Genomic DNA, 24,442 nt, shown 5'->3' with positions numbered 1-24,442 from the left:
TGTTTCTGAACTCATGTAATTCTAATAGTGAAATGTATCGCTATCTGGCAGGATGAGTCAAAAACTAATATTAACTGCTCATTAATGATATGCTGTCAAAGTTACTATTGTCAGGAGATAAACAGAAGCTGAGATTTCTTAAAAGAGAAAATCAGAAAACTGCAGATACTAGAAAGCTGAAATAAAAACAGGGAGTTTTAGAAACAGTAGGACAGACGTCATTTGTAGAAAGAAAAAAAAGTTAACATTTCAGCTCTAAGATCCTTCATCAAAATCATACGGCCTTCCCAAACCAGAAGCCTAGGATGAGCCCAGAGATCTGCAGTCTGCTGAGAGCTAGATTTGTGCCACTCAAGACTATTAATCCAGAATGCTACAAGTTGAGGTTTGACTTTTGTAAGAGCAAAAGGACAACTCTGACTGAAGCTGGAGACATAATTATTTGCATTTCAGCTGCCGCAGGGTTTACATGCCATTATTCCAAGGCGGCATAAATGGCAGTGATGTTTCACGTTTTGATGAACTCAATGCCTTTCCTGCACACTTTCAAAGGGAGAGCGACACTACACCGGCAGCATCTGGTGACCCTATGATCTCAGTCTTGGGAGTCCAATGTCTGAACATCCTCCAAAAGGGTGAACCCTCAAGACATTGGGCCCTGACGATGTAACTGGCAGAGAAGTGAAAAACTGTGCTGACCAACTAACTGGAGTATTTAAACGTCTTCGACCTCTCACTGCTGCACTCTGAGCTTCCCACCTGATACAAATGGGCAGCAATCATCCCAGTGTCCAGGAAGTGCAGGGTGCCTCAATGACATTTGGCCAGTCGCACTCCTATCTACCATAATGCTTTGAGTGGTAAGTTAGAATTAACTCCTGCTTGACCAAGGCCCTGGACCCACCGCAATTTGCCTACCACCACAACAGATCAATGGTAGATGCAATCTCACTGGCTTTTCACTCTACTTTAGAGCACCTGGACAACAGCAATACATACATCAGGCTGTTGTTTATCAATAATAGGCTGGTGTTCAACATCACTATTTCGTCAGTGTTAATAGTGAAGCTTCAAAACCTCAGCCTTCAGTACAGGTAGGTAATAACATCTTCAGCCTGACAGTCAGCACAGGCACACCTCAAGGATGTGTACTTGCCCCTCTGCTTTCCTCTCTCTACCCTCATGACTGTGAGGTAGAGTTAAAAATGCTGTAAGTTAAGATGACATTATTTGTTGGTGAAATGTCAAGTGGTGACAAAGAATATGGCATACAAAAATAAGATGGATTGACTGGTTGGGGTGGCATGGTACTGTAGTGGTTAGTGCAATACTTAGCCAACTGCTGCAAGATCAGGGTTCAATTCCCACTGCTGTCTGGAAGGAGTTTATATTTTCTCCCTGTGACCAGGTGGGATTCCTCCAGCTGCTCCCACATTCCAAAGGTTAAGGTTAACAAGTTGTGGGCATGTGCTGTTGGCACTGGAAGGATGGCGACACTTCAACCATAACAGAATGGAGAGGCAGACTTAATGGGCTGAATGGCCTAACTCTGCTAAGGCCTTATGGACATTTGCAGGCTGCCCAGCACAATCCTCACTGATTTGATTTGATGCAAATAATGCTTCTCACAGTATGCTTCGATATACATGTGACAAATAAAGCTAATCGAGTGGTGTCACAACAACCTTGCACACATCGGCGAGATCAAGCAGCTGTGCACTTCAGACAGGGGAAGTCAAGAGAACGTACCCAGTCTTCACTGAGGGGTCAGCAACAGAAAGGGCAAGCAGCTTCAAGTTCCTGGGCCCAACACATCAATGCAATCATGAAAAAGACAAGTCATCAGTTCTATCTCATTAGAAGTTTGAGGAAATTGGGAATGACAACAAAATCTCTTGTAAGTTTCTATATAGAAAGGAGAACATTGACTAGTTGCATCACAGACTTGTAAGGAGGCTGAAGTGCACAGGATATTAAGGAGGTGGTAGATTCAAATCTGCCTCAAGCAGAACCCTCCTCACCATCGAACACATCAAGAAGCAGTGCTCCAAGAAGGTGGCAGCTATCTTGAAGGACTTTCAAAAACTGGGACATGCCCTCTTCTCATTACGACCATCAGGAAGAAGGTACAGGAATTTAAAGACACAATGATTTAGTAACAGCTTCTTCCCCTCCACCATCAGATTTTTGAACAATCTATTAACACTATCTCATTTTTTTTTGGCACTATATTTACTTCTGTATTTTATAGATCCTAGTCTTTGCACTGTACTGCTGTTCCAAAAAACAATTTTCATGTCATATGTCAGTGATAATAAACCTGACTAATTGAGAATTGGTCAAATTAATTTTAAAACTCCAGTTGAAGTTTTAGAATCAAAATCCTTCAATTTATAGCTTTTGCTGCAATGTTTCACCTTATTATAACAGAAGATGTTATATTGGAATTAGACCTCCTTTATGTAGATGATGCACGATACAAATTGCATGATTAGAACACATTGTGCCGGGCTGTGCTCCTGTGTGGCCAGCAACTCTGTTTGTAGTTTTCTGACACTGAGCAGACAAGGTGCCAAGCCCAGATGATACATGATTTTTCACTCTGCTTCTGGAACCTGAGTTCTAAAGCAGTTTCACATCATACTGGGCTGGATGCACCACAAACTTAGCCTCTGGTTTTATCTCATCTATGGCTGACAAACACTGACCATATTTAACTAAATGGGGTTAGGGAGTTTCATTAATAATAAATTAAACATTCACTTTATAGTACATTTAACTTACTGTAAAAACTTGCTTAAACTTTTAAAATATTGCTATTGAACAGTGATTAAAAAAAACGCGAAATTTGTCAACAGGGACAGTGCTTCAGGGAGGGCCCCAGTTTCTATTACTTGCAGGTTGGTGCAGATTACAGAACAGATCTGTGGGCTATCATAGAACATGACAGGGTAAAGAAATGTGTGCCATATCTAGCCATTTAAACTAAAGGCCCAAATCATTAATTGTCTTCAAGTATTAAAAGAAAATAGGCTGAGGAATGCAGGTTATATATGGATTATGATTTGTGAGGTTGGGAAAATTTATGTTGACTAGGAAACTACTCCTGGGAGAAGAATTCGAAGGATTTAACAAATTCAGGTATAAATTGGTTCGGTTCTTCAGATTAACCAATTAACAATTTTCAAATCGGATTCCATGATTTAAGTTTGGTTACATGCTCTTTTTGAGAGCCTAGAGACCTTCATGTCCAGAATTAAAGGTTTTTGCCAATATGAAAAATGTTTCCTGCTTTATCCTTGTACTGTGTTTCCATGAAAAGAAAAATGGGACCAAATTTCTCAGGTTAAGCTAGACTGGATAAACTTAAAGCTAGGGAAGAAAAAACCTGTTTATGTAGGCCCAAAAAAATTGTGTTTTGGAATCCATGGTTGTTGCTCAGAAGTAAATGTACTTCTGCATTAATGTTACTGAAATTTTTCTTGGTTCATAATGATGGCATTGTCCAGATCCTATTATTAACTCAAAATTAACTCATTAAAACAAAAGATTTGCACATAATCTTATTACATGACAATCCTATATTAATTAAAACAAGCTTTCCCTCTGCTCATGACACATCAATCCAGCTCACTCCTCAAACTTGTAATTCAACATTAGTTTTGCAATGATTAATGTATAAACTTGATGAATGTCATTTCTATGTACAGAGTACAATAATGCCTACCTACCTCGTGAAAGAATAGTACAAATTTTAGTATGCCAAAACTTTATTTGTAAAACAAGTAAAATCAAATCCAAGATTTTAAGATCTCAGTTACAATGTATAAATAGCGGATTGTAATAGCTGTACATTTACTCAGTAATGTCTATAGTGCATTTAATATCACTGTGCAATGTACCTACTAATCTGAAGCACTGGGGTGGATTTTAATCCTCAGAGCCCAAGCATAGTGTCAAGGTGGAAATCAGACAGGGAGGATTTTGTCCTCCCATGCCTGTCTGTCTGTGATTTTTTTTCCCCTCTACATTACTAATGTGATCATCCATCCAATGCTCAGACACCAAAGATAAAAAAATATTTTATGTTCTTGGAAAATTCTGCACTACAAAAGCAATTTGTAACTTGTCCAAAGTTTATTTTGCATCATTAGACAAAGGGATATTGCATATATTGTACTTTATTCATAATAACCCTAATGAAGGGTCATAGCCAATGGCTCGACTACTTTTAGCTGGTTGGCATCTTGTAAAATACATTACAGTGGAAGTACATAAAGGCTCTTCAACTTTGAGTATTGCTTTGCAAAAGTTTAATTTCTAAATGAAGAACTTGCTGGTCAATGGAATTCTTTTTTTTTGCACATGTAAGGGAAAATAACTTGCATATTTCCTCCAAAAGGCAATGCAAAATTCCTTTAAATATAGGACCGAAGCTTATCAATCTTCACTCTGTCCTGCAGAGTTCACTTTACATTCCAGAGATTTATGGACTTGCTGGGCACAAAATGTACTGATGATTGGAAGCACAGAAGTTCATTCAGTTCCTTCAAGAAGCTTTTGCAGATTCTTCTGTATCTGAAAGACAATATAGGGAGAGAGTTGAAATGGGAAATACAGCCACACGCTCATTAATTTATTGGGGTTTTTTTTGCAAAATTTTCTACCAATATAATCAAAGGAAACAGAATTCAGATTTTAAAATAATCATTTAAATTTAATTTCCTCTCATGAACATAAGTGCACCATTTTCACGTCTTTGCAATGGGTGTCAGATAATACCTGAAATGATGTTGTGGACTCAGTTGCAATTTGAACCCTCATCCTCATTTAGAAAACTCTGTGTTATCTTGACCCATTCTGCACCTGAAACTTCACTTCAGACACTGAACTCATCTGTAATATTTTTTCACTCAAGAAGAAGCTTTGACACAATAATATAATGGCATTTGAATAATTTTTTGCTCACCTTTTCCAGCTTTGCAAGATTTTCATTTAATTCATCATAGATTACATCAGTATTGACTTGGTATGGTAAACCCATGTCATGCTGAATGAAGGAACTACAGAAAATAAAAGTGAATGCAATAAATTCTACGTATTACTAATTCAAGCCATAACTGAACACACAGTTAAACAATAGATTTCAACTGCTGTCATTCATTATTATATTCAAATTTTTAAAAAAATCAATAACTGAATGGCACTGCAAGGAAATAAAACACATTGTATCAATTATAATAACCCTTTATTTCTCGCCCAATATTGCCCCTTAACCAGAGCAGATCTTTCTATAGGTAGAGCTAAACCCAACTGGGTCTGGGAGTGGGAGAGGCAAAAGAAAAAATGACTTCACCTACACACACAAATCTCAAGCTGCTAACCTGACTGAATAATCCATTCTGTAACCCATATTGTTGTATGGCTGTTCTACCAGATGTGCTGATTTTCAGGATTAATAAAGATCCAGGTTTTAGAGTTAGAGAATGTAGGAACTCATCCATGGAGAGGAATAAACAGCTGACACTTCAGGCCAAGATCTTTTATCAGGACCGGAAAGCAGAATAAGGTAGAGGCAGGGGAAGGAGGACAAGCTAGGTGACAGGTGAAAAAGGTAGGTGGAGGAGTGTGGATAAAGTAAGAAGCTAGGAGCTGAAGAATCAGACAGATTAGAGTGGACTATTGGAGAAAGGGCAGGAGGAGGGGTACCGGGGAGGTGATAGGCAGATGAGAAGAAAAAAGGTAAGAGGAGTGGGGAATAGAAAAGCGAAGGGGGGTGATGGGGAAATACTGGAAGTTAGAGAAATCGATGTAATACCATCAGCTTGGCGGTTACCCAGATAGAATACAAAAGGCCTCATCATAACAGCAGAGCTGGCCATGGACCAACATGTCAGAATGGGAAATGGAATTAAAATGATCGGCCATCAAAAAATCCTGCTTTTTGCAGATAGAGTGACAGTTACTTGATAAAGCAGTCCACGTCAGGTCTCACCAATGTAGAGGAGACCCCATCTGGAGTACTGGATCCAGTAGATGAATCCAGCAGATTCCCAGGTGAAGTGCTGGCTCGCCAGGACTGTTTGGGGCCCTGAACGGAGGTGAGAGAGGAGGCGAATGGAATGGTCTGTGGGACCCTTTTTTGGTGATGGGGTCCCACTGAAGATGGTGGAAGTTGTGGAGAATGATGTGCTGGATGTGGAGAGGTGATAGGTTGGTAGGTGAGGACACTATGAACTCTCTATTCTTGTCAAGATGACAGGAAGAGGGCATGACTGTAGATACCCAGGAAATGGAGGAATGTGGGTGAGGGCAACATCAATGGAGGAGGAAGGGAAAACCCACTCTTTGAAGGAGGAGGACATGTCTATGCCCTGGAAAGCAAACCTCATCCTGGGAACCTCCTAGCTTTTTACTTCATCCCCCCCTCTCCTGCCCACCTGCCTTCACCTATCACCTTCTAGCTTGTACTCCTTCCCCTCCTCCCACCTTTTTATTCTTGCTACTGCTCCCTTCCTTTCCAGTCCCGTTGAAGGGTCTCAGCGCAAAACACCAACAGCTTTTTCAGTCCCACTGATGCGGTCTGACCTGCTGAGCATCTTGTGTGTGTGTGTGTGTGCTGCTCTGGATTTCCAGCATCTGCAGAATCTCTTGTGTTTACGACACTGCTAACTATTGACTGGAAAAGCCTGAGGTACTAATATTTCCCTCGAGCCAGCTCGATAGTTGTAATGTTTATTGCTCGTTAAGCATTTAAGAATAAACCAAGGAGACAAATAAGAATTTGAAAAAAATTCTTCAGTTTAACTTTTGTGGATAGGTCATATTCATCCCTTCTGAAAACATTGTACCATATATATAAAATCACTTGCAACATGGTCAACAGTAAAGGTGGCCAACTTTTCCATTGGTTTTTATGAAGTTCAGGGCAAGTAGCTGTAAAATTCATATTAAGGGCTGTTTTTGTTTCCAATGAAAATCAAAGACACAGAGTGGAATGCAATGTTGTCTATTCCTGCATTAAACTGTTCCCCTCATAAGTTGAAGAACTACCAGTAAGATGGCAGGGCTTGTGAACACCGGGCCTCTCGAGGGCCAACCAAAGGTGCGTTTTTTCCCCCCCTCGTAAAATTAGTTTTTTTTAAACGATCCAGCGACAATTCTGCTCCAAGAACTTTGAGTACCGCAGGGCTACTCCACCAGTGAGCTGCTCGTTGATCAGAGCTGCTGGACTGGTATTGGCGGCGGAGTGGCCAAGGTGTCGAAGGAGCCAGTCGGGACATCGGGAAACCAATCTGCCAGGATACTGGAGGAGCCGGTTTGTGTTTGGATGAGCCAACCTGGCTGCAGACTGTTACTCACAAGCATCAACGTTGGTGCAGTACAACCAAGGGAGATCGTCTCAGACATTTCACTTGCGATCGCAGAACTCCGTTGGACAGCGATAATACAAGTTGCCACAAGACTGTTACCCTTGTCTGGTGAAGGGACAGATGACATAGGAGCTGTGTAGCCTTGGTTGCAGTGAGAGTTAGACCTCAAGCCTCTGATTTGCCTGGTGCTGCAGACCATGTGAGAAGACGCGGAAGCATTACAGCATGGCGTCCATGCTTGGCTGTGGCCTGGCCTTTCCCCATTGGTGCTGCCCTCCAGTGTTTGAGCAGTGGAATGACATACTGGACTGCATGTATCTGCACACTGCTGGGATGCTGTACCATCGACTGATGGACACTGTCACTCAGGGTCTTGGGCTATTAATATGGTTTTTCTCCCCCCCTCCCCAAGTAAATATGCTTTTTTGCTCACTATTTTGAATGTTTTGCACCTTGGCCCCCAAGGAATGCCGTCTCTTTCAGCTGTATCTATGTCAGCTTGGAATGATAATTAAACTTGATTTGATTTTAATAGCACTAAAAGTGGGGAAACATAATCCCACAATAATACAAATTTCTGCATCAGACTACTTTTAAAAATTTGGGGTACAGATTTCCCCCGCTATCCGAAGGTAGATCGTTCCTATGAAACAGTTTGTAAGCCGAAATGTCGTAAAGCGAAGAAGCAATTACCATTAATTTATATGGGAAAAATTGAGTGTTCCCAGAACCAAAAAATAACTTACCAAATCAAACCAAATAACACATAAAACCTAAAATAACACTAACATATAGTAAAAGCAGGAATGATATGATAAATATACAGCCCATATAAAGTAGAAATATTGTATGTATGGTGTAGTTTCACTTATCAAAATCCGAAAGACAGCGAGCCAAAATCGATTTGGAGAGAGGAAAAAAAAAAATTGGCACGTACATAACTGCCTGCACAAGGCTTCACTGTCATGGTAGTCCTTCTCGGGGTAAACACATGTATAAAGCAGGTGTCTTTTTCTCGTAAAAGCGAAAATCCTCTTTGGTTAGCGAAAACAGGTATTAATGTAGGTCTTTCATAACAGCGAGCTGTCGTAAAGCAAACATTCGAAAAACGGGGGCCACCTGTACACTGCAGAAGTGTGTTTAACATTGGGCATTCTCAGACCAGCCACGAGTTAAAAGTGGCACTCCCCAAGCACCTCTTGAGCTTGGGCCATTAGGAAACCCACTTTGATAGCTTCTTCTCCTTCAGGAGCACTCTGCACCCACCAATCTCTACCACCCGTCTGCTGTCAGTGGGGTCTGTCCAGCTCCCGGCTTCACAATACATTTGGTAACTGGTCCTTTCCCACCTGTACTTCCCTTCGTATGCTGAGCATGAACAGTGAGTAAGGACCTTTTAGTAGTGCTTAATGCTATTGTATCCTTCTGGGCTGCAACATAATTGGAATCAGTTACCATGGCGATTAAGTTTTAGAATTCTGGACCACTGTTGCAGATGTGCAAGTTTAAATTCCAAGTAATGAAATAAAGTGGAAACTGAAGTAGTTTCATTAATGAGGTGCTGACGCTTCATAGTTCTAGTGACCTAGATACAAACTTGACAACAGCGGTGTCTGCGTGGAGTATGCTCGTTATTCCTGTGACTGTGTGTGGTCCCACTGGGTGCTTAGTTTTCCTTCCAAATCCCAGGGACACATGTGTTGGTTGAGTTAATGGGCCAGTGAACATTGTTGCCGATGTTCTTGGGACTGACAGACTTTGATGTGAACATGGGGGTATGGGGCTGAGGCGGCGAGTAAAGGAAATTGTGTAGGTTTGATGTAAACAGCTGCCTGAAAGTCAGCACAGATTGGGTGGGCCAAAAAAAAAAGGCTTGCCTCCATATTATAAAAGCCCAACTGATTCTGATGCCTTTCTGGAAAAGTAATCTGCCACCCTTCTGACTCCAGACTCAATGTGATTGACTCCAAATGCCTCCTCACCTCAGGGGTCATTAGCAATGGACAATGGAACTCTGCCTTTGGCAGCCGTTAGAAGAGCACTAGAACCCACACAAAGACTGTTTGCATGTTGCTCAACAACTATTTAGCATGTTTCCCCATGCCAATTTCTAGACCATCGATAAGCAAACTGAATGCACATACTCACTCTTTGTGGTGTGCCTGATATTCTGGCAGGGCTCCCAGTGAAGCTAGGCGCTGCTCCAAAGCACAGATTTTTATGCCCATATAGAAAGATGAAAGGACTAGCACAATGACTCTGCAAACAGAACAGTTCTTTAGCAAGCATTCACGGTATCTTGGTGCAGTTACATTTAATGTTGAAATAAAGAACTTCTAATGGATTTTACATTTTGTTCTTTGACCTGTTCAAATTTTTTTTGTCAAAGACTATGTATTTGTATTCAAGTTGAACTTCAGTGTTGATAGGTATAGAGCAGTAATCAGCGGAAACAACTGAAGTTTTTAAGATATGTACTGCAACTCTTAAATTGTTAATTAAATTAACAATTAAAACACTTAACTGGCTTACTAACATGCTGTTGAAGTTTCATAATTTGCCATATTATTCTTAACATTAAACAAAATAACAAAATCAATGAATTATACAAGTACAAAGATTAATAAGTTTTAATTACACTGTTAATAGAACAGTAATATTTTGAATGGAACAATGGAAAATTCTCATTAATAACTGACAGATAAGTGCCAATTTCTTTTGTATTGAATTCCTTTATTGCGTTTAGGCCTAATCCTGTGACTCATGGTTCTACAATCTTTCAGCCTCTGCACTCCAAGTGATTTAGGATAAAGAGACTTAAAGCAAATGTATAGAGGCTGTAATATGGGGTGATGTCAGGGAGGGAGGGGGGGGGGTGTGAGTGTGTGTGTGTGTGTGTGTGTGTGTGTGTGTGTGTGTGTGTGTGTGTGTGTGTGTGTGTGTGTGTGTGTGTGTGTGTGTGTGTGTGTGTGTGTGTTCTAGTAAGATAAAAAAATGGCTAGTGTATAATGTTAACCATATTCTATCTGAATCCCTGTTGTTTACCATATGGTGTAGGTTTTCACCTTACTGTTATATGACTACAAAGCCAAACAGAAGAAGCATGGGCAATTGTGCTGTTTCCGAAAGAATGATTCCATTCATTTGCAAATTAAATGTTTGGATAATGTAAAGTGCCAATCTCACCATGGTCACCGAGTCTCAGGAAAAAGCATTCATGATTAGATGTTGCAGGAACTCCACTGATCGACACCTGTCCATCACCTGCCTCTGGTGCTCTTCCCCATTCCCTTTCTTCCATGGTCTTCTACCCTCTCCTATCAGAGTTCCCCTCCTCCATAGCTTTATCTCTGTCACCAATCAATTTTCCAGTTCTTTACTTCACCCCTTCCCCCTCCCAGTTTCACCTATCACCTTGTACTTCTTCCTCCCTCGCTCATCTTATTGCCCTGACCTCATCTTTCGTTCCAGTGTTGATAAAGGTCTCCACTCAAAATATCGACTGTTTACTCTTTTCCACAGACGGGTATGCGGGGGGGGGAAGAAAAGGGGGGTGTGTGTGCTCGTGTGTGTGCGCACTTGGATTTCCAGCATCTGCAGATTACCTCAAGTTTGTTCTAAGAAAGGACAGGGTCTAGGAGGTTCAAGAGAATAATGATGGGAATGAAAAGATTAATGTATGATGAATGTTTCCCAGCCCTGGGCCTGTACTCAGTGGAGTTTAGAAGCGGGGGGGGGGGGGGGCGGTAATCTATTTAAACTATCAAATATTGCAAGGCCTAGATAGTGAATGTGGAGAGGATGGTTCCTAGAGAGGAAAAGTCAAAGTTCAGAGGGCACAGCTTCAGAATAGAAGGAAGTCCATTTAGAACAGAGATGAGGAGGAATTTCTTTAGTTAGACAGCAGTTGAGTTGTGAAATTCATTGTCACAGATGGCTGTGGAGGCCAAGTCAACGGGTATATTTAAAGCCGAGTTTGGTTGATGCTTGCTTAGTTAGGGCATCAACTGTTTATGGGGAGAAGACAGGAGAATGGAGTCGAGAGGGATAATAAATCATTCATGATGGAATTGTGGAGCAGACTCCATGACGAGTGGACTAATTCTGTTACGTCTTAAAATGATCCACTTCAGCAAAACTCGATTTCAACTCCACAGTGTTATCCACTAACAGGCTAGTGACGACTTGCATCAAATAGCCTTTCAGACAAAAAGCCTCACATTTTGTGCTGGGATTCAAATCTGCCATAACCTGGACTGGGACTGAGTAGATGTACTGTGATGATTGTGAGTTCCACAAATACATAATACACTACTCCAGAATAGATTCAGAGCCATATACAGAGTCAAAAACACTTACTAATTTATTTTGTAATTAAAAGCAATACTCACATGACTAGATAAAGCACCAGTAAGGTAGTTACCGATAGATGCTGTTCACCATTCACTCTTACTTTGTGTAATAAACCCCACACCACCGAATGTCCTGCAAATATACAACAGATATCAGAACAAAAGTAACTCAGAAATGCAAAGTCAGTGACTAATTTCTCTGCAGAAAGCAAATAATAGTGTGTGGCAGGATGACAATTATTGATCTGGAAGCAAAGGTCTTGACAAGTTTATCTGTTGATACCAGTTTGAATCTCATCACATCTCAAATTCAGCTAATTAAGTGAATCTAGTTTCAGTAATTGTAACCAAATGTCCTTCAGGGAAGGAAGTCTGACTGTATGGATACCAGTTCAAGGCAAGACGGTTGCTCTTTGCTGTTTTGTTAAATACCCTGAAAACTGTCATAGCTCTACCCCAAGTGGCCTGTTTCACATACAGTTTACCATAATGGAAGACAGCTGATTACACTGCCAGATCTAGCTCAAACTGCATCAAGTTTGCTGACGATACATCTATGGCTGACCTCATCACCAACAATGATGGGTTGACATATAGAGAAGAGGTAGAGAAGCTTGCCAGATGGTGTGAGGAACAGCAACCGGAATCTCAACGGACAAGACAAGAGATGATTGTGGACTTCTGGAAGGCGCAGGTCGACCACTTTCCATTGCACATCAGTGGCTCTGCCGTGGAGAGAGTGAAGAGCACGGAGATCCTTGCTGTGCACATACGGACGATCTAACTTGGACCCATAACACCTCCTCATTAGTCAAGAAGCCACAGCAGCATCTCCAGTTTCTCAGGAGAATGAGGTGTACAAAGCTCCACACCCCTATTCTAACAACCTTTTACAGGAGCACCATTGAGCATCTTGTCTGGCTGCATCATTGTACAGTGTTTTCAAGGCAATGGACACAAGACCCTACCGAGCAGGGTAAAAACTGCAGAGAGGATCACTGGGATCTCACCACCAGCCCCATTTGTGACATTTACTGGGAGCATTGTACACAAAGCATTATTGAGGCTTGCTACCAGCCATCCCACAATCTTTGACCTACTACTGTCTGGAAAGAGATACAGGAGCATCAGGACTAGGAAAGACAGATTGGGCGACAGCTTTCTCCCCCCAAGCTGAGAAACTAATGAATACCCTGACACCACTGAAGTCTCATTATTAGGACAGCATGCTATTTACCGTACTGTTTATTTCTGCTACACAATCCACGTGCATTTTGAGTTGTGTTTTATTAACTTATTTGTGGTAATATTTTGTTTTATATGCTATGTGTGGCATATGTATTGTGGGTGCACCATGGTCTGGAGGAACATTGTTTCATTTGGTTATATAAAAGTACAGTCAGATGACAATAAACTTGAACTTGGTGTCCTTCAGAGAAGGAAGCCCACTGTATTGTCACTAGATTCAAGGCAAGATGGTAGCTCTTAATCACTGTTAAATAGCCTGGAAATTTGTCATAGGTCTATACCAGGGGTCAGCAACCTTTTTGCCTCTGCGGGGGCGTATTAATGAGCGGACAGTGGGCCAGATAAATGCCATTAAAAAAAACTTGAAATATGGGAATTATCCATTTAAATACATCTAGTTATGTTTTGCCTCAAATTAATGAGTAACGCACACTAGAAAATCATTTGTGCTTAAGGTTGCCTACCCCTGCTCTATACCAAGCGACCTGCTTCCCATACAACATCCCATAATGGAAGGCAGCTCATCACCACTTTAAAGGGCAATTAAGGACATTAAATGCTGACTTGACAAAAAAGCCTACATCCAGTGAGAGAGAGAGAAAAAAAACTAAATATCAACTTCTTTTACAGAAGCTAGATGGTTGTATTGGAAAGTTTGTGGTGAACGGATATCTAGCAACACGATTGCTGTTGGATTGCTCTTCCCTCACTTTACTCCTCACACGCTCATTACTGTACAGCCAGATTCTGATCCAAGTCCATCGACAAGTTCCTGGACTATATCACCATACAGGGCCGAACTTCAAATAACCAGGTGGCAGAATACAGGAAGGAGATAGAGCGCCTGGTGGCATGGTTTCAAGATACAAAACTTTCCTTCAAATGTTGGCAAAGCAAAAGGACTGGTCACCGGAAGCAGGCTGGAGCACGTACCCTGTGTGTGTATCAATGGTGCTGAGGTGGAGATGGTTGAGACCATCTCCTAGGTGTAAACTTCACCAACAGCTTATCCTGTTCAAATCACATGGACACTATGGCTAAGAAAGCACACCAGTTCCTCTACTTCCTCAGAAGGCCAAGGAAATCTGGCACACCCCAGTTTTTATAGATAGATCATTCAAATTATTCTATCCAGATACATCAACCTGCACTGTGCTTTCTCCAAGTTAACACTATATTCTGCATTTTGTTATTGTTCTTCCCTTTCCACTACATTGAAGAACTTATGTTTTGAAATGATCTCTGAGGAAGGCAAACAAAACAGAGTTTTTCCACTATTTCTCAGAGCATGTGACAACAATAAAGCAATTACTTCTCTCAGGAGGAAAAAAAAACTCAGGAATCTGTGAAGAAAACATTTTGTGGAAAGCTTTTCATATACAAAAGAATCAGATACAAATACTCACTGCTCTCATGATAGCTCCTCCTCAAATCAGCTATTTCTTCTACGTGAACGTCAGCACGCACAGGAATGGCATTCTTTTCCACTTTCAATAACGCTTGGGTTGCGCTGTTAAATTCTTAATAGACAAATCAGATATTTGCATTTCAACATTTTGTAAAAGAAGCATTATTCTAAGCCCATAGAAAATGTCATGAATCTATGTATTCAATACTATAAGTATTCTTAAAACAAAGTTAAAATGAAGCATTTTAATAAGTTGCCAATTATTTTTAAAACCTGTGGGGAGCAGATTAAGTTAGGCACTAATTTTCAATTCAAATATATATATATTTTGGATATTGTTTCCTATTAAAATGCCACTGCTCTTAATCCACTTTTCTAATGTTATGCAGAGTAATAATAACATTTCCAGTGAACCAGGCAAGTTTAAAGGGTATGAGGGGAGCAGGGCCCCTGGTCAGTGTAAAGGGAGCATGGGGAGTGGGTGACTGATGAGTTAAAAGGAACATAAGAAACCAGTGAGGCTCATGCCAAACCATAGGGATTTCTGAATAATTGGGTAGTGGATTATTAGTTTTACTGTACTGCTAGAAGTGAATACTGAGTACTGTATTAAAGTTAAATTGGAGAAACTTGTGTACAAGAAATATTAAGAGTAGAAGAACCAATATTCATCTTTTGATTTTTTTAATATATAGACTGCATGCGTAGTTTTACTTCAGACCACCCACCTGCTCTTTGACATTTATGTTACATATGAGCAGAAGTAGGGCATTCAGCTCTTTGAATTTACTGTGATGTTTAGTGTGGTTTCTATTCTATATTTGTTATATTCTGTCTCCCACCCCAATATCGGTGATATCTTTTGTCTACAAATCAACCTACCTCAAACTTGGCATATACTACCGTCTGTGGTAGACAGTTCCACAGGTTCTCCATCTTTTGAAGATCTCCTCATCTCACTCATAAATGTTTTGTCCCATAGCCTGAGATTGTGACCCTCTTTCCAGACACCTTCCTCTAATCAATTATATTTACTCATCTCGATCATGCTGCGGGCAAATTGGTGAACCAAGAATTTTGTAAGGTCATCTGTTTGGTTAGACCTTTGGATGGTTTTGTGAGGTCACATCAGTTTTCACTCTTTGTGCTCCCTCTCCTTTACAGTGGCTTTGAGCTCATTCTGGTCTGTGAACTTTGCAGGTCTTTGGATTGAGATGCAAGTAACAGCCTGGTGTGAGTGAATGCTTTTCCCCATTGTACATCTGCTACTCTGAGTAACTTTAACTAATTCAAAGCACATGGGGAATTGAGTCCGCAGCTGACTTATGGCTATTTTTTCCCCTGATAGCTATTAGGGCAGCTTCAAAATTCTTGCTTTAGCAAATTTGTTTTTTATAAAAAGGTAAAGCACATTTAATAGCAAAATTCAATCATTACTAAGGAAGTATGTAGCATCAGCCAAGTTGAACAGCTCCTCACTGAGCGCTCCCTTCTGTGAAATGATCACCTCATTACATTCATGTCTTTTTTAAACTGTAACCCTTATGCAGTAACCTGAAAAGAGTTCTATTTTGGAAGTTGGTGAGAGGTGCCCACCTGCAGCAGAGATTTCAGGATATCCCCTTACGACTGCCTGTCTTAATTTTCAACATTTAAGGTTCTTTTTTAATTATGCTCAACAATCACAAACATAACCATTCAAAACAAAATGTTCAATCAAACTTTGCTGGCCTCTGAACACATTGGCATGGTGATGCCATCCATCTGTAATATTTTGCCTATAAGCTGCTTTTGTGAGTCTTAACATCCGATAAAGGGCCGCTCCGCAGCAGGAGGCATCACGACTGCTCATATCTTCAGTCGTGGGAGATCTCATTGAAACTTATTGAATATTGAAAGACCTGGATAGAGTGGATATGCAGAGGATGTTTTCTATAGTGGGGGAGTCTAGGACCAGAAGGCACAACACCAGAGGGTGTTAAACGTTATGGGGAGAAGACAGGAGAATAGAATTGAGAAAAATAATAAATCAGCTATTATGGAATGGCAGAGCAGACTTGATGGACCAAATGTCTTACCTCTGCTCCCATTCTTATGGTTTTATTCCTAAGCTTTTAAAATAAAGCATATACCACAAAAAAAGATTCTAATATTTTAAGTTATATTAATTTTTTTGGTTCATCACAACTTTTGAACCTTTCAATTGTATTTTTTTAATATTGAACTGTTGTAGGATAATCTGAAATTCTATCCTATATTTTGCCAACTTTATTTTACTGTTTTAGCCATTTTTCAGAAGTATATGCACTCAAAATGCAGTGGATTCCAGTTAATTGGGCCATTGGTTAATTGGGGCAGCTGCATATTTGGGACAACTTTGAAAGAACAAAAAAAATCTATAAAATAGCCAGGATTCCCCTCCACTTATTCAGGCACTATGCTGCTTAATTGGGTCAGGAGACTGTTGCTCAACAGTTCTAACTAGTGTCAGTTGTGGGAACTTGTGTGGCTATTAAACACTATACTGTGCAAAATGTTTAGAGTTGTGTCAGTTCTGTGTGTTTGTGTTCAAAAAGCAGCGATTTTTCTCACTGATAGTCGGCGAGAAATAAGCAGCAGGAGAATTCAGAACTCTTTCACTTACTGTGGGTTCAAGCACTCAGGCCTGGAGATGCTAGAAATGGCTGCGAGTGAAATTATTTCACTACTTCAACAAGTTAGAAACTATGAAGAGTTTGAAGGTTATCGACAACCATCTTGAATGTTACAATGAAAATGAAAATATGGAGGATGCATTGCGAGAAGGAAGTCCATTACATGTACTAGATGACAGCACCAATTGTGTTCAGTTATAGTCAATCAAAAGAACTCCGCAGTGTACACAGGAATAATTCCTGTCAATAATTATTAGGAATTAATACACAGTTTTAAGTACTGTAGCTGTATTTGTAGGTTCTAATTTGTTCTGTATTTCACTTAAACACACAATTTGTTACTCAGTTAAATGGTGGCTTGTCCTTTTTATTTTTTCCATGAAACCTCAATAATTGGGCAGGCGCTTAATTAGGCCAAAATGTCCTGGTCCCGATGTGTCCCAATTAACCAGAATCTACTGTATTACCTTTTATCTGCTGGCTTTATGGAATTTGATGTAACCTTATTAGACTAGAGCCAAAAATGGCATCTTATTAAGAATTGCCTTAAATAATAAATGCAATAAACCTTGGGAATTTTCAGACTCTGGAGTCTGAGAACCAGAACTGCTGAATTGCTCCAATTCCCGTCTTCTGCATACTGTTGGAAAATCTGTCAAATCCTCTATATTGAAATCCTATCCCCAAAAAAGAAAGGATAATTTCCATTAGGTTCCTTGTGAAGTTATATAGATGTATTAACAAAAATCAATCCAGGCATAATATACATCCCAGGTACAGTAAAACCATTAATCTGGCTGACAGTTTCCATTGAACTGGACGTTATTCTAATTAATAATCCAACACACTTTCAGAAAACTTTTCCTTAAATTAAAAACTCATCCAGATGCTGATTCAGGATTTCCAAACAATCACATAGTAGATCATTAGAAATTTACTGCAGCCTCACTGTGCAAGTATATCTATGTTCACGGTCAAACTAGCAACCAGCATCATGAAATTACCCCATTCATCAGATCACTTGAACTATACCGCTTAGAAGCCACCTGCACACATTGACACCACCGATTATTGTCAGGAAGAGATCACAGATGAAATGCACAATTGATATCAAAAGCACAAATTTAATGCAACATTCCTTACTAAAATTTGTGGAAAGCTGGGAAAAATTACACTCCTTTTAATGGAAGAAGCTGCATTAACAAGTTTTGTTTCCTTAAGTAGGATTTTTTAAAAAAGACTTTAGAACATTTATTGCTGTGTGCTGTTTCAACGTTTGCACAGTATAACGTACAGGGAATATGCCTGGTTAACTTTGTTTAAAGATGTCTCCATCTGAAACTAATTTCAATTTATGCATGTTGCTTTTCTCTACAAATGAAGTACACAGAACTGCTGTGGAGATTGCCATTTGATGTAGTTTGTGGGATCAAGTAATGCTTTTTCACTCCCTTTATCTTGAGGAAAGGAAAACACATTATGAAAGACTTCCATTCTTTTTTATTCTCTTAATTAAAATGCATAACATAGAGAAGTATCTTTGAAGTAACAAGTTTAACAACGAAAAGAAAGAATGATTTTTTTTGGTTCTGATATTATCAAAGCACTCAAAAAAACCAAAGAATAGCTCTGATCAGATACATATCTTTAATCCTTCGAGTTTATTGCTATAAGTTCATCCTATAAGGAATTGCAAAGTAGTTTAAATGTCTAGAGTCTGCATTATTGAAAAATTTAGTTCTATGTCTAACGCAAACCAGAGGAAAACATTAGCATATGATACACTTTATGTTATTTTTGATTGCTGAAACACTTTGAAAATAGCTACATGAAGTGATTGGAATAACCTTCAGGTGAACAATGAATCACAGGCACATGTCAGGTTTACACTTCAGTAGAATTGGGTTTAAAGTGATTTCTAAATCAGTCTTCAAAACAACTTTAACCTAAATATTTTTTAAGAAACCTATTATAAAACAAACACATTGAAATGGAAATAAGGATCTCCACAAGGACTGAAAAACACGATAACTATAGTAACCAGCCCCTTGAATCAGTCATTCTGCTGCAGATCACAAGATAGGAGTGATAAAGATTACAGTAAATTTCCACTTACTATAGGCAAAGATGTTGGGCGCTCAGCTCTGAGATTATTTTCAGTAAGGGGTGGATTTGGACTGATATCATCAGATCGCTCCTAAGAAAAGGTCAATGTACAAATCAGAATTAGAATATTGGATTTGGTATGAGACTTTGTTCAAAATTTACAGTTCATACAAGATTCTGAAGGGCTAGACAAAAATTGAAGCTTCAACTGATAGGAGGCTCAGGAGTGGGGGATGCCGTTTCTGGATAAAGACTCACCCATTTGAGATTGAGACAAAGAGGAAATCCTTAGGGGGAGTACAAACCCCAAAAATTCTCTGCCTCAGATCCATGAATACCAAGCCATTATATTTACTCACAGTACTACGGCACTGCATGGAAAACTATGGCTTGAAGAACAATGAAGTGCATTCAAAGCATCATGGGTTATATATGCGTAAATATATTGTTCTATGCCCTACACAGGCTTATTTATTCAAATCCTTGCATACTACAATTACAACGGCCATGCCTGTTATCTTTAATGGTTAGTTTAAAGAAATAAGTGAACATTTTAACCAATGAGAAATTCAGATAAGGAACAACACAATGGCTTGAATCTTGTAAAAGGCATAATGATGGAACTACACAGCTTAAACCAGTTCAAATACAGCGACCTCCTGGAAAGAAATGGTAGGAATGACAAGTTAACAGTAGCATTAGACAAAGTATCTAAGTATATTGTATAGGTTGAAATATTTATTGTTAATACTTCGCAAGTGCTATAAGCAATGATTTAATTCCAGCGATAGCTTTGGCAGATGGCTTTTCTGGAGATGGGGCCTTTACTGATGTATTAAAGCTATTCAGCCAATACAGTAATTGCTTGTTTGGGGTAGCTCTCCACTATATTATGCAGCAAAGGCTCACACCAATATGCTGGAATCCAACCTCCCTGCACAAGATCATGCCTGGGATCACAGCAGAAAAAACAGCATGGTTCAGGTGCAGATGACTGAAGACATGGTTCAGGGCTGAAGACATGTTTACGGAAAGGCAAGATATATGGTTTGCTTCTCTCCCCTTAAATTAAAAATGGAAGCAATCCAGTGCACGGGACACAACCTGCGACGATGAAACCCGATGGAAAACAAAGTTCTATTGAATTCAAACCTAAAGCTGTGGATACATGTTGACATGTGGAGATACAGAATGCTGCATTGACATAATCCAGCAAAATCACATGGACTCTTAAAGAATGGGACTTTAACACTGCACTAGTGGGAAGGCAAACCCATGACTATTAGGCAAGTGATTAAGACAACAAAATGTTGTGTTGTTATAATAGCTCATTTCCCCCAATTGTTGGAAAATAGGGAAAATGTCCACTGAATTGTCCAATGACATTTAACTAATGATTTACTTTCTTCTTCTGATATTGCTTCTGTTGTTTACTTTCATCTTGCGTTTTTGTTTTGCAATTTTGAGGTAATAGTGTCGGTTCTCCTCTCCGAGATAAATCAAAATTAGGGATGGTTAAATATGGATAAACAAACAAAAAGTAAAATGCCTGCTCAGGGAATACAAGTTGACCTGATGCCCACTATCTGTAAGGAGTTTGTACATTCTCCTCTTGACCACTTACTTGGGTTTCCTCCAAGTGCTCAGGTTTCCTCCCACAGTTTAAAGACTGGTTGATTGGTTGATAAATAGGTTCACTGGTCACTGTAAATTGTTCTGTGATTAGGCTAGGGTTAAATCAGGGGCTGCTGGCTGGCGTGACTCAAAGGGCTGGAGGGACCAATTTCACACTGTAGTAAAGTTTGATCAAGTCAGGAAGATGATCAATGGACATGCACAAGTTATCTCCATCCCAAATCCTTTGCCATAATAGTGAACAAAGTTTCATGTCATGCTTCATTGATAAAAATCTCTTCAATCTACAATAACCTAACCTTTACATATTCGATCATCTATACTTACCTCTAGATGTAAACAAACAGATTTCAGAAGCTTGTAGGTTGCATCCCTGGACAGCAATGAAACAAACATAAACTGCAATAAAAAAAAAGTTCAACATGGTGATGTTGATGCAATCATGATGAGGACATGCCAGTGACTATAGCTGATCAGGAATCTGAGGGGATTTGGTATTTCATTAAAACTCTAGCACGTTTCTGTAGAATTACAGTGAAGGTATTCTGACTGGCTGCATCACTGCCTGGTATGGAGGCTGCAGATGGGTGTACTCTCAGCCTCCTCACCATCGAGGGCATCTTCCAAAGGCAGTGCCTCAAGAAGGGGGAATACATCATTAAGGACCCTCACCACCTGAATAGATCCTGTTCTCAGTACCACCATCAGGGAGGAGGCACAGAAGCCTGAAGGCCCATACTCAATGTTTTAGGAACAGCTTTTTCCATTCTGCCATCAGATTTCTGAGTGGTACTATCTTGGTATTCTTCTTATGCATTATCTTTTTTGTACCTTTTCCATATCTTGCTCTGTACCATTGCCACAAGAACAACAAATTTCATGACATATGTCAATGATAATAACCGATTCTGAACTTCAATAACAAAGGAAGATCTGAACTCAATGGTAAATCTTATCCAACAAGTTGAAGCATTCTATGGAATGCTGCCCTACAACTGGAGACTTACCTTTTCAAATTCAGTTGATATGCACAGAGCATTTGGCACCAGCAAAGCGGTTTTGTGTTTCTTAATCTGAGTCACAGAAAAGGTAGGTATTGTAATCTGATGTGGGGAAAAGCAACACAAAGTTACAATGGCACAATTGTGAGCTATCGACTTTCTGCCATCATTGTAAATTATGCCGAGTTACATTTTAACTTGTCTCTCACTTGACAGGTAGAATTTGTAAAGCTCATCTCCAAATTCTGCATCCACCTTATGAGGTTTCATACCCAGTGGCTGCCTATTGAAAATTAATTCCAAAAGATGGAGGGCAAGGTTGAATACTAGCCTCTTGGGTACTAGCCTCCACAGTATCCAAGGCATCGAGAAGCTGTGCCTCAGAAAGGTGTCCATTATTAAGGATTCCCATCACCCAGGATTTGGCTCTCTTCTCATTGTCATCGTCAGGACTGAGGTCCAGAAGCCTGAAGGCACACACTCAATGATTCAAGAACAGTTTCTTCCCCCTCTGCCATATGATTTCTAAATGGGCACTGAACCCATGAACACTACCTCACTTCTTTATTATTTCTGTTTTGGCACTTACATTAATTGATTTACTTTTTTTAAAATATATATTATTATGTATTGCATTGCACTGCTGTTAGTTAACAAATTTCACAATATATGCTGGTGATATTAAACCTGATTCTGAGATTGTTGTCAAGGATGGATACAAAACTGAAAATTCAGCAAGTTATAATGCATGATTATTGCTTTATATATTTATAAATGACACTTAATAATTCACTTATTAATACAATAAGTGTGGTGGATTTCTCACTGGACATTTCTCATTAAGCGCCTTCATACTTGTGTACAGGAAGTGACATTAAACAACCTTGAATCTTGATAATGGCCAGTTTTAGCAAAGACTTCCTCTCTCCCCTTACAAAGAAAACATTAAAAGCTTTAAACCTTTATATCTCTTCCAAAGACTTTGGAATTAAAGCAAATCCAGTTTTCAGACACAAACAATTTCCCTTGGTATAGAATGTCCTTTTGTAAAGCACAAGTAAAACCTAGAAAATAAAATAAAATTTAGTGCCGAGTTTATTTCTTATGCAATAAAACTATTTACTTCTGTCTTCCTTGTTTTTAGGCCAACAATATATTGTATTTTAATAGCTTATTTTCCCTCAATCCCTTGTTGTTGAAAAGTAGGGCAAAAGTAGGGCCACTGAAGAACAGCCGCCTAACACTGCTGAACCGCAAAGCACAATTCTGGCTTCAGGCAATTTAGAGTTCTCAGTTGGAGTGAAAAAATTGACGCTACATTTATGCTTGGGGAGGGGAAACCATGCTATAACCAAAACATGCGATTCCAACTTTCTAAGTGCACTAGTGTCAGCAATGAAAGGCAAGGTTAAATGTAGCTGTGCACCCAAAACAGCGGCCATTTCAACCATTGTACATTCACAATGGTCAAGAAGATAGCAGCAGTTGGTGGCTAACTGTGTACAGATATGCTATAAGCCAAGCTCCACACCAAATATGGGAGAATATGAGTATTGTTAATTTTGATTTTCTTTTATCGTGTAGGAAAATTGTGTTTTTGTTGTATACGTACATTAAATTTTGTTGCATCATAGCTCATGGAAGCAAAACTTCTGAAGCAGAGCTCAACACACGTGTTATTACATTGCACATTTAGGATATACGGGGGCAGCTCTCGACTCAAGCAAATTCATTTAGAATGCAGCAGTGATACGAAACACCGTTCTATCAATGATACTTATTAGGCTCACTTACAACACCAAACACACAAGACATAACCAAGAATGTTGCTTACTTTGTTTTAATGATTCATCCTTTTCAATGTCTTTAAAGATCTTATGATAAGTTGCATTTGTCTTCGAAGGCTGGAGAGGAAAATCAATGAGATTTAAAAAAGTAAATAATCAGTTGTTCCTGTACAATAAAAGAGAGAGAGCTCATAAAAAAAATGGGGTTATAGCAGTTTCCAATGTATTCTAGTTTTCTATCCATGAAATAACCAGAGCTACTCATAACCATATCCTGGGTGTTGTCCAAGATACCATATGCAACATCTCAAGTGCACTTCATTTAAAATTTGAGTAACAAGGTCCTTATTTAAGTATAGTCATTAATGCAATACTCATTAAATATGCAAATGCAGATCTTCATACATGCAAAGGGACCTGACAAACAATGGAACCAGGGCAAGTAAGCTTAGCTGAGTGCTGAGCTTACCGATTATTTGAAAAGGTCACCAAATTTCAGATGTTTCCATAACTGTTCCTTAACAGCCCTTACATTTTGTCACACAGGAACTGTTTCCTCAAAATTTTGCGTGTTCTTTTGAACATTTATAATCCATTTGCACGACACCAGTTTGATGCTGAAGCGATCGCGTATTATCATATTCTGCTAACGACGCTGCAGGTGTCATTGTTACACAGCTCTGATTCAGCCTGGATTTCTGGCATTGTGTACAGTCTGCAAGCTTTACCTGTGACCATGTCCAGTTCCCTTGGTGCTCTGGTTTCCTCCCACATTCCTTACACTTGCTGGTTGTTATGATGATGGCTGCTGTAAATTACCTTCAGCATCGTTTGTCTTGTGGGAGAATCAGGAATTGTTAACGGGCACGTTAGAAAGA

At 39.5% G+C, this 24,442-nt stretch overlaps 1 protein-coding gene across 4 annotated transcripts in view; it reads right to left on the bottom strand.

Annotated features, from left to right (window-relative positions):
• Nucleotides 1-3,752: 3,752 nt before the first annotated feature.
• The window catches only part of gramd2b (GRAM domain-containing protein 2B), a 117,670-nt gene continuing 96,980 nt past the window's right edge, over nt 3,753-24,442 (bottom strand). For all 4 annotated transcript variants that reach the window (XM_073069660.1, XM_073069648.1, XM_073069656.1 and 1 more), the window contains exons 4-14: nt 23,612-23,681; nt 22,738-22,841; nt 21,784-21,879; nt 21,104-21,175; nt 19,152-19,232; nt 17,604-17,712; nt 14,380-14,493; nt 11,765-11,858; nt 9,522-9,632; nt 4,970-5,063; nt 3,753-4,578 (exon numbers count right to left, since the gene is read on the bottom strand). In XM_073069660.1, coding sequence (XP_072925761.1) covers nt 4,537-4,578; nt 4,970-5,063; nt 9,522-9,632; nt 11,765-11,858; nt 14,380-14,493; nt 17,604-17,712; nt 19,152-19,232; nt 21,104-21,175; nt 21,784-21,879; nt 22,738-22,841; nt 23,612-23,681 — 987 coding nt within the window. In that variant the 3' untranslated portion in view covers nt 3,753-4,536. The remainder of the gene's footprint in view (nt 4,579-4,969; nt 5,064-9,521; nt 9,633-11,764; nt 11,859-14,379; nt 14,494-17,603; nt 17,713-19,151; nt 19,233-21,103; nt 21,176-21,783; nt 21,880-22,737; nt 22,842-23,611; nt 23,682-24,442) is intronic.

This window comes from Hemitrygon akajei, chromosome 2 (assembly GCF_048418815.1).
Source record: "Hemitrygon akajei chromosome 2, sHemAka1.3, whole genome shotgun sequence".
Lineage (NCBI taxonomy): Eukaryota > Metazoa > Chordata > Chondrichthyes > Myliobatiformes > Dasyatidae > Hemitrygon > Hemitrygon akajei.
Note: the sequence above shows the minus strand (reverse complement) of the source record. Positions and strands in the feature narration are given on the sequence as shown.